Source organism: Macaca nemestrina, chromosome 8 (assembly GCF_043159975.1).
Source record: "Macaca nemestrina isolate mMacNem1 chromosome 8, mMacNem.hap1, whole genome shotgun sequence".
In the NCBI taxonomy this organism is placed as follows: domain Eukaryota; kingdom Metazoa; phylum Chordata; class Mammalia; order Primates; family Cercopithecidae; genus Macaca; species Macaca nemestrina.
This window is the reverse complement of record NC_092132.1, coordinates 129,553,948-129,563,312: the sequence shown is the minus strand read 5'-3', so window position 1 is coordinate 129,563,312 and position 9,365 is coordinate 129,553,948. Positions and strand designations below refer to the sequence as shown.

Sequence of the window (9,365 nt, the reverse complement as noted above, 5' to 3'; positions counted from 1 at the left end):
ATCCTGTCTTTTAACAAAACAGTGACTTGAGAAAACATGCTGTGAAAAGAAGCCATTTCAGGCTGGAGTCCCTGCTTTTTATAACCGGTAGTTTCTTCTCACCCATAGCAAGCATTTCACATTCAGTCACTTGTACCTGTGGCCCCAGCGCTGTTGTTAGTTCTGCAATTTCTTCTTCACTTTGTCTTGTAGTATTCTGAATTTTTTTAACCTGAATTACCCCCAAAGCACTACACAAAATAAAGAGACATTCTAACAGTTAAGAGTACACCAGACAGCAAGAAGTCTGTGTAGAGTCCTTGTTTGCATAAACATGTTTAATGATATAGAAAATCTATTCCATATAAAACATTAAAATCTAAAGGGAAAAATATATTACATTTTAAATGGAGGGAAAACATCTGGTTTTATTCAAGGTTGTGGTGAATCTGTTTGGCAACTTTTAAATCAATTTAAAGTTAATTCAGATGCCTTTTCAATCACTGCAGTTACACATAGGGGATACTGAACCGAAAGATGACAAGGCAGTTGTTTGTGTCCAAACTTATCAAAAACTATATTTCCCTGGACTTTTCATCCCAACAGATTTCAAATTCTCCTTTCCAAGGAGTATTTGACCTTCACATTTCAGGCCCTGTATCTCTTCATCTCCTATACAATCATACGTTAGAAAACTCAAACTGGGCTGCAAGTACATATTTCTGTTAACTGACTTCAATGAATTTTGGTTGTTTTCAAAATCTGCAATCTGTTCATTGTGCCAGCCCTGCATTGCAGAGAAGTCTTAGCCTGCGATTCCAGCTTCGCTCCTGCAAAGAGAGTCACTACAGGCAGGTTTAAATTGTATTTGCTCGGAGAGAAGAGGGGGAAGGGAACCCCCTACCCCCTGCCAACCTGACAGGCCAGGCTGGGTGACAAGCCCCTGGGAGGCTGCACCTCCCGCTCGCCCGACCTGGGCGCTGTCCTTGGTGCTGCCGGCGCCATAGCGAGCACAAGCGCCTTACCTTCTGCCCCTGCGGAAGCTGCGGACGTCCCCCAAACGTTAAAAACGCAATATCCCACTTTTTATACAAAAAACTACCCTGGCCTGTTCTCTTTGTCCCCTTCCCGAAGCCTTCAGGCAGACGGTTCCTCAAAGTCTTTTTTTTCTTTTCTTTTTGTCTTCTAGACCCAGCTCCTTGGCGCTCATCTCCAGCTGCTTTAAGACAGGAGTGGGGGAAGGGGAGGGAGGCAAGAAAAGATGAGGGTGGGGGAGGGGAGAAGAGGGAATGCAGGGGGAGGGGAAGCAAGAGACGGAGAGAAGGAAAGATTGGAAGAAAAGGGTCCGCGAGGAAGGGGCTGAGAGAAAGGCAGGGTGAAGCGAACTAAAGGCCGGAGCAGGAAGGAGAAGAGGGGCCAAAAAAGAAGGGGATGGGATTAAGCACAGAAGATGGGTAAAGAAAAAAGTATCGGGGAAAGGGTAAAAGAAGAGAAAGGCTTGAGGGTAAGAGGGTAGAGGGCTAAAGAACAAGGAGACCAGGGGGTCGGGGAAGCGCTGCCCGAACGGTGGGACAGTGACAGGCAAAGAAAGGGCGCTGGCGATATTTGTACCAAGGGTGCGAAACGCAATCGGGAAGTGAGAAATGGAGAGAAGGCGACTGCCCGGCGACAAGTGGCCTGGGACTGAAAGGGAACCTGGGGGAGGGGCTGGGCCCAGGGCAGCAAAGTCCGGGTTCCCATGCGGCCTGGGCCCACGTGGAGCGGGCGCTGAATCACCGCTCAGCCGCCCCCCTCCCCTCCTCCCCGACCGGTGCCCGCAGTCCCCGCCTCCTCGGCCGCCGCCTCCACGGGGCGGGGCCCTGGCCCGGGACCAGCGCCGCGGCTATAAATGGGCTGCGGCGAGGCCGGCAGAACGCTGTGACAGCCACACGCCCCAAGGCCTCCAAGATGAGCTACACATTGGACTCGCTGGGCAACCCGTCCGCCTACCGGCGGGTAACCGAGACCCGCTCGAGCTTCAGCCGCGTCAGCGGCTCCCCGTCCAGCGGCTTCCGCTCGCAGTCGTGGTCCCGCGGCTCGCCCAGCACCGTGTCTTCCTCCTACAAGCGCAGCATGCTCGCCCCGCGCCTCGCCTACAGCTCGGCCATGCTCAGCTCCGCCGAGAGCAGCCTTGACTTCAGCCAGTCCTCGTCCCTGCTCAACGGCGGCTCCGGACCCGGTGGCGACTACAAGCTGTCCCGCTCCAACGAGAAGGAGCAGCTGCAGGGGCTGAACGACCGCTTCGCCGGCTACATAGAGAAGGTGCACTACCTGGAGCAGCAGAATAAGGAGATTGAGGCGGAGATCCAGGCGCTGCGGCAGAAGCAGGCCTCGCACGCCCAGCTGGGCGACGCGTACGACCAGGAGATCCGCGAGCTGCGCGCCACGCTGGAGATGGTGAACCACGAGAAGGCTCAGGTGCAGCTGGACTCGGACCACCTGGAGGAAGACATCCACCGGCTCAAGGAGCGCTTCGAGGAGGAGGCGCGGCTGCGCGACGACACTGAGGCGGCCATCCGCGCGCTGCGCAAAGACATCGAGGAGGCGTCGCTGGTCAAGGTGGAGCTGGACAAGAAGGTGCAGTCGCTGCAGGATGAGGTGGCCTTCCTGCGGAGCAACCACGAGGAGGAGGTGGCCGACCTTCTGGCCCAGATCCAGGCATCACACATCACGGTGGAGCGCAAAGACTACCTGAAGACAGACATCTCTACGGCGCTGAAGGAAATCCGCTCCCAGCTCGAATGCCACTCCGACCAGAATATGCACCAGGCCGAAGAGTGGTTCAAATGCCGCTACGCCAAGCTCACCGAGGCGGCAGAGCAGAACAAGGAGGCCATCCGCTCCGCCAAGGAAGAGATCGCCGAGTACCGGCGCCAGTTGCAGTCCAAGAGCATCGAGCTAGAGTCGGTGCGCGGCACCAAGGAGTCCCTGGAGCGGCAGCTCAGCGACATCGAGGAGCGCCACAACCACGACCTCAGCAGCTACCAGGTAGGAACCGCGGCTGCGCGGCCAGCCTGCGCCAGCGCCAGCGCCGCGCGCCCCCGACACTTGGGCGCGTGCCCAGGAGCCCTCTCCGCCGCGCTCTCTGGCGGCCGCTCGCTAGAGCGCGCGCGCCGCAGACTTAGGGTAGTTTCGCATCAGCATTCTCGCCACTCTCATCCTCCATACTCCGCCCCCACCCACCTGCCCCAGCTGCTTAAAGGTCTTGACCTTTTTCAAAAACGTACTTCTTTTCCAGTTCTAATTTTGCACGCTTGCACGTTTAAAGCAGGAGGGATAAATTCGGTAGTGGATAAATCAGCAACTTTAGGATAGCTTATGCAGAAACCCGTGTATTCTCTACTTTTCCGGCAGTGATCGGAAGAGCTCTCAAAATTGGCTTCAGCCCAAAGGGCTCAGATGGGAATGGCCAGGTCAGCCATGGAGTTTCCCCATGCATGTTTGTGTCCTGTTGAGACGTGTTCTAAGTCCACTGATCTCCGTGCGTGATGTGCCCAGGAAGTGTCCTATTGTCTTACTGATCTTGTATGTTCCTTGAGAATCCCTTAGATTTAAAAGAAAAAGGGGGTGGGGGAGGGGGGCTGGGAGTCGGGTGTCAGCGAGGTTTGCAGAAGCGGATAGAGATGGGAGGAGGCGAGAGGGAAGGGGTAGCAAGTGGTTTGCGAAGGAAGTTGCTGTTTGCAAGGATGAGTCTAGGGAGACTCTCTGTGTCTGTTTCAGGACACCATCCAGCAGCTGGAAAATGAGCTTCGGGGCACAAAGTGGGAAATGGCTCGTCATTTGCGCGAATACCAGGACCTCCTCAACGTCAAGATGGCTCTGGATATAGAAATCGCTGCGTACAGGTACGGTGCTCACTACATGCGTATCCGGAACACTAACCACCATGCGGAGGCTGTTCGGGCAGAGCTTTCACCACTAAAGTTAAAGCAGGCAGGGTGCAGGCATCAACTCAGCGCCTGGTTTTCTTGCTTACTTAGAAAAAAAATTATTCTAAAGAATTGCAAGTGTAGTTTTCTCTCTTTTTATGCAGCTTTAAAAGAATAAATACTAGTAGAAGCAAAAGATTTTTGAATTAGACGAAGGAGGTGCAGATTAATCTCAATGCATATGCTTAAACTTTTTATGAAAAAATGTTTTCAAATGTTGGAAGCATGAACAGAGTTTTGGTTTCTAATATTTCATCTAGTGGTTTCAGCTTTTCAAATTTATAATGTCAAGGACAAACACCAGGACATTCTATTTCTCTGTTTCTCTGTTATACAGCTTACTATTGCCATCATCTGGCTGAGAATAGATATAGAATGATATATTAGAATATAGATACAGTTATTTTATATATGTAGATAATTTATATGTATTATATTTTATGCTAGACTATAGTATAAATTATATCTATATCATGTATATTAATCTAGATCTATAGATACATATATGTGCATATGCATATAAATCTAGATATATAGACACAAATGTGTATGATCTTTTTATAGATAGAGAGATACGTTATAGGTCTATTAACTGATGTGACCTTGCTGTTGACTAAGCGCAAAGGACAAAATCGTTGATTAAAAATTTTCTACTACCAATAAAGTAGTTATAATATAACAAGAATAAATTGCATTTACAGAGCTATCTCTCTTTTCAGGAAAGCTGAATAACTACATTAAATAGACAATTTATGGTAAAAATTATCGACCAATTTATAACTTGATACACCCATATTAACACCTGGCTAAGTTCTGAAATATGCTTAACAGCAAGATTTTTATGAAAGTTATATTTGCTTTAAAAATAGTACATATCCTGAAAATCTAAATGTTTAAGAAAGTGACTACTCTCAGAAAGGTTATTTGGCTTTGGAGTTTGGGGGTTTTTGTTTGTGGCTTTTTGTGTTTTTGTTTTCGTTTTTGTTTTTTCCTATTTGGCCACTAACAAGTTTTTCAGCATATTCTTGTTGGACCTAATGGATCTCTACTGCAGGGCCAAGACTTAGTAGCTGGGTGTGGTTAGTGGACTATTGGGCAAGGTTAGTCATTGTAGGGGGCAGTCCAGGAGAACCTTTCTCTGTCACTGAGTATGACGTAATATGCAAGTAAGTGATAGCAGGTATTATAACAAATTGATAGAATATTTTACTTATGTAATTCTATTTCTTCAAAGGTAGCTACTACAATACCCAGAATGTAATGAAACTTAGAAGGCCCAGTGAAATTTTTACTATGTCTTATGTTCTTTGATTTTCTCCTTAGAAAACTCCTGGAGGGTGAAGAGACGAGATTTAGCACATTTGCAGGAAGCATCACTGGGCCACTGTACACACACCGACAGCCCTCAGTCACAATATCCAGTAAGATTCAGAAAACCAAGGTGGAAGCTCCCAAGCTCAAGGTCCAACACAAATTTGTTGAGGAGATCATAGAGGAAACCAAAGTGGAGGATGAGAAGTCAGAAATGGAAGAGGCCCTGACAGCCATTACAGAGGAATTGGCCGTTTCCATGAAGGAAGAGAAGAAAGAAGCAGCAGAAGAAAAGGGAGAGGAGCCAGAAGCTGAAGAAGAAGAAGTAGCTGCCAAAAAGTCTCCAGTGAAACCAACTGCACCTGAAGTTAAAGAAGAGGAAGAGGGGGAAAAGGAGGAAGAGGAAGGCCAGGAAGAAGAAGAGGAAGAAGAAGATGAGGGAGCTAAGTCAGACCAAGCCGAAGAGGGAGGATCCGAGAAGGAAGGCTCTAGTGAAAAAGAGGAAGGTGAGCAGGAAGAAGGAGAAACAGAGGCTGAAGGTGAAGCAGAGGAAGCCGAAGCTAAAGAGGAAAAGAAAGTGGAGGAAAAGCGTGAGGAAGTGGCTACCAAGGAGGAGCTGGTGGCAGATGTCAAGGTGGAAAAGCCAGAAAAAGCCAAGTCTCCTGTGCCAAAATCACCAGTGGAAGAGAAAGCCAAGTCTCCTGTGACAAAATCACCAGTGGAAGAGAAAGCCAAATCTCCTGTGACAAAATCACCAGTGGAAGAGAAAGCCAAGTCTCCTGTGACAAAATCACCAGTGGAAGAGAAAGCCAAGTCTCCTGTGACAAAATCACCAGTGGAAGAGAAAGCCAAGTCTCCTGTGACAAAATCACCAGTGGAAGAGGCAAAGTCAAAAGCAGAAGTGGGGAAAGGTGAACAGAAAGAGGAAGAAGAGAAGGAAGTCAAGGAAGCTCCCAAGGAAGAGAAGGTAGAGAAAAAGGAAGAAAAACCAAAGGATGTGCCAGAGAAGAAGAAAGCTGAGTCCCCGGTAAAGGAGGAAGCTGTGGAGGAGGTGGTCACCATCACCAAATCCGTAAAGGTGCACTTGGAGAAAGAGATCAAAGAAGAGGGGAAGCCACTGCAGCAGGAGAAAGAGAAGGAGAAAGTGGGAGGAGAGGGAGGGAGTGAGGAAGAAGGGAGTGATAAAGGTGCCAAGGGATCCAGGAAGGAAGACATAGCTGTCAATGGGGAGGTAGAAGGAAAAGAGGAGGTAGAGCAGGAGACCAAGGAAAAAGGCAGTGGGAGGGAAGAGGAGAAAGGCATTGTCACCAATGGCCTAGACTTGAGCCCGGCAGATGAAAAGAAGGGGGGAGATAAAAGTGAGGAGAAAGTGGTAGTGACCAAAACAGTAGAAAAAATCACCAGTGAGGGGGGAGATGGTGCTACCAAATATATCACTAAATCTGTAACCGTCACTCAAAAGGTTGAAGAGCATGAAGAGACCTTTGAGGAGAAACTAGTGTCTACTAAAAAGGTAGAAAAAGTCACTTCACACGCCATAGTAAAGGAAGTCACCCAGAGTGACTAAGATTTGAGTCCACTGCAAAAGGTTAAGCCATATGACAATTTCAAAATGCATGTGATTGGCAGCTTCAAAACAGAACGGGTTCTCCCATGGGGCTCCAGACATTGTATTTACTTTGTGCAATATGAGGGGACTGCATGCAAGCTCAGGGTGCTCCCTCCTCAGTCTATGGGGGATTCAAATGCATGATATTGTATGTACCTGGGAAATTTGCCAATTTCCTAAGCTATTGGAAGGGGGTCACTTAAGGGGGGATGTCTTGAGATGTATTATGCAAAGTACCAACTGAGCCAAAAACAATAAATGAAACACAGAACTCTCTTAGCCTTAAGAAAGCTATATATGAATAATTATGTTTACCTCACTGGTGCGTTTAAAATGGACTTTTGCTCATGGGAGAACCTCGTTGACATGCACAGTTTGCAATCTTATGTTGATTGATGTTAAACGTCACAGCAGTACTTGCTCAATAAAGGTCATATTGGAAACATAGTCAATTGCTGAGTCTTATGTCATTTCTTTTTTTTTAATTTTTATTTATTTTTATTTAGAGATGGGGTCTTGCTATGTTGGCCAAGTTGGTCTTGAACTCTTGGCCTCAAGCAGTCCTCCTGCCTCAGCCACCCAAAGTGCTAGGATTATAGGCATGAGCCACCATGCCCAGCCTGTTATGCCATTTCAAAGTGAGATCTCCACTACCTGAAGCTTTCTTGCCCTAAAATAGATTTTTGGGGGGAAATCATAAGTAAACTGCACTTCTTATTGCTATTTCCCTGAGAGCGATTACTTGGAAAATGTAATTGCTGAAGATATTTTCAGGTGTCTACATCTTCACTGAGCCCGGTCTTCATCCCATAATTTTAAAATCATATTTTTGAAACAAAAATAAAAGCATCAGATACAAATAGGAATCCGGTGGGATAGAAATCTTCAGTGTTTCTATCCCAAAACAGAACTCAGAGAACCTCTAGGTAAGAGGACAAATGAAGGAGGGGTTCATCACTTGTGCCTTGGAGTTGGGACAGAGACAGAGGAGCTCATGGCATTTATGATGATGTGTCCAGAGGGGACAGGACTGACATCACTAACACTCCTACCCATAACTATCCAGCCTCAGAAGCATGCCTCCTGCACACACACACACGTACACATTGTCTGCATCACTAACACTCCTACCCGGAACTATCCAGCCTCAGAAGCATGCCTCCTGTGCACACACACACATGTATACATTGTCTGCATCACTAATGCTTGATTTGCTTGACAGAGATTTATACCTTTAGTATTTTACTAATTGGGGAAAATAATATAGAAAATAAATAAAATACCCTACTTGAGAAAAGAAAAATGAGATTCTATGACATAGGCAATAAGTGTTTTTTAAAAAAAGACACGATCTTGACAAGGAAATACTATCATTCCCTTTTCAAAACTTGTTTCAGGCCTTGAAGACCATTAATATATTAATTAGCACATTATCTTGTCCAAGTCCATGTTTTCTCATTAATAGGATCAGCTCAATAATACAATCCTTGATAGTATTTTCAATGACTTTTTCAAGATAACTCTAATTTTAATGTCTAAACATATCCAGGAAGCTAATTGTTAATGGCAGTTTTTATTGTGTTTCCAATCATTAACCATTTGCTAATCCTCACAATTTTGGTTATATCTGAGTATCATCTGTAAAATTATGTATTCAGATTTCTTTCTTTAAAACAATTTACATTTTTTGTTAAGATGTTAATTTTTCTGAAGCAAAAATATCCATGACACACAAAGTGGATCAGGATTATTTAAATATAATCAACAACAACAAAAAAACTGATCTAGTGATACAGAATTTAAAAATAAAAAAGAGTGTATTGGAAGGATACAGGGTAACTCCTAGAGGGAAAACATCAGCAGAGGAGGCAGGTGCTGGGAGAGAGGAGCTCGGACAGCCCCAGGGACAGAGGCCGCAGGAATCATCACGCAGTCATAGGGCGATTAAACTGAATACTCAGTGACACTTCATTGGAATTCCAGGAACACAGCATCACCTATTTGCCACACACCTTCGCCAGCAAAGAGGAGCACCTTGATTGATAGTCCCACCCAAACTGACTCCAATGACAGAACAGCAACGCTTCACAGAAAGTCTGGGAGCTGTTATCAGAAGTAGGAATAGAGGCTGGAGTCATATGATATGATCTATGTGAATTTTTTAAATGCCCAGTAAATATACAATCATTACTATAACAATACTCATTGGTACCTAAAATCATCTCACTTACCAGCACTGGACCCTGAGGCTTAGAAGACTTTCTTTTTTGGTTGTATATATTGTTTTAAAATGACACGATCAATCAGCAAAACTGTCCAACACAGGCACCAGAAACTTAACTCTTCAGCTCTAACTTTGTTTTCAACCACTTTGTTTTCTTTCCTAAGAAGGTAAGACATTCAGTAATATTGCTACATATTCCATAAAACAAAATCACGATTTTGTACTCTTTAAAGATGGCGGAATACCTCTGGCTGCAGTGGCACAGGCCAATAGT

General features: G+C 45.9%; 1 protein-coding gene across 1 annotated transcript; it reads left to right on the top strand.

Annotated features, from left to right (window-relative positions):
• The first annotated feature begins 1,833 nt into the window (after positions 1 to 1,833).
• Positions 1,834 to 7,314, top strand: LOC105482046 (neurofilament medium chain). The gene is made up of 3 exons (XM_011741914.3): positions 1,834 to 3,006; positions 3,739 to 3,863; positions 5,271 to 7,314. Exons 1-3 carry the CDS (start codon positions 1,927 to 1,929, stop codon positions 6,823 to 6,825), a joined length of 2,760 nt encoding a protein of 919 aa, XP_011740216.2. The 5' UTR covers positions 1,834 to 1,926; the 3' UTR covers positions 6,826 to 7,314.
• The last annotated feature ends 2,051 nt before the right edge of the window (positions 7,315 to 9,365 follow it).

Coding starts and splice junctions, on each gene's coding strand:
- LOC105482046 (XM_011741914.3), top strand. CDS start 1,927: ATGAGCTACACATTGGACTCGCTGGGCAACCCGTCCGCCTACCGGCGG. Junction 3,007..3,738: donor ACGACCTCAGCAGCTACCAG/GTAGGAACCGCG, acceptor TGTCTGTTTCAG/GACACCATCCAGCAGCTGGA. Junction 3,864..5,270: donor ATAGAAATCGCTGCGTACAG/GTACGGTGCTCA, acceptor TTTTCTCCTTAG/AAAACTCCTGGAGGGTGAAG.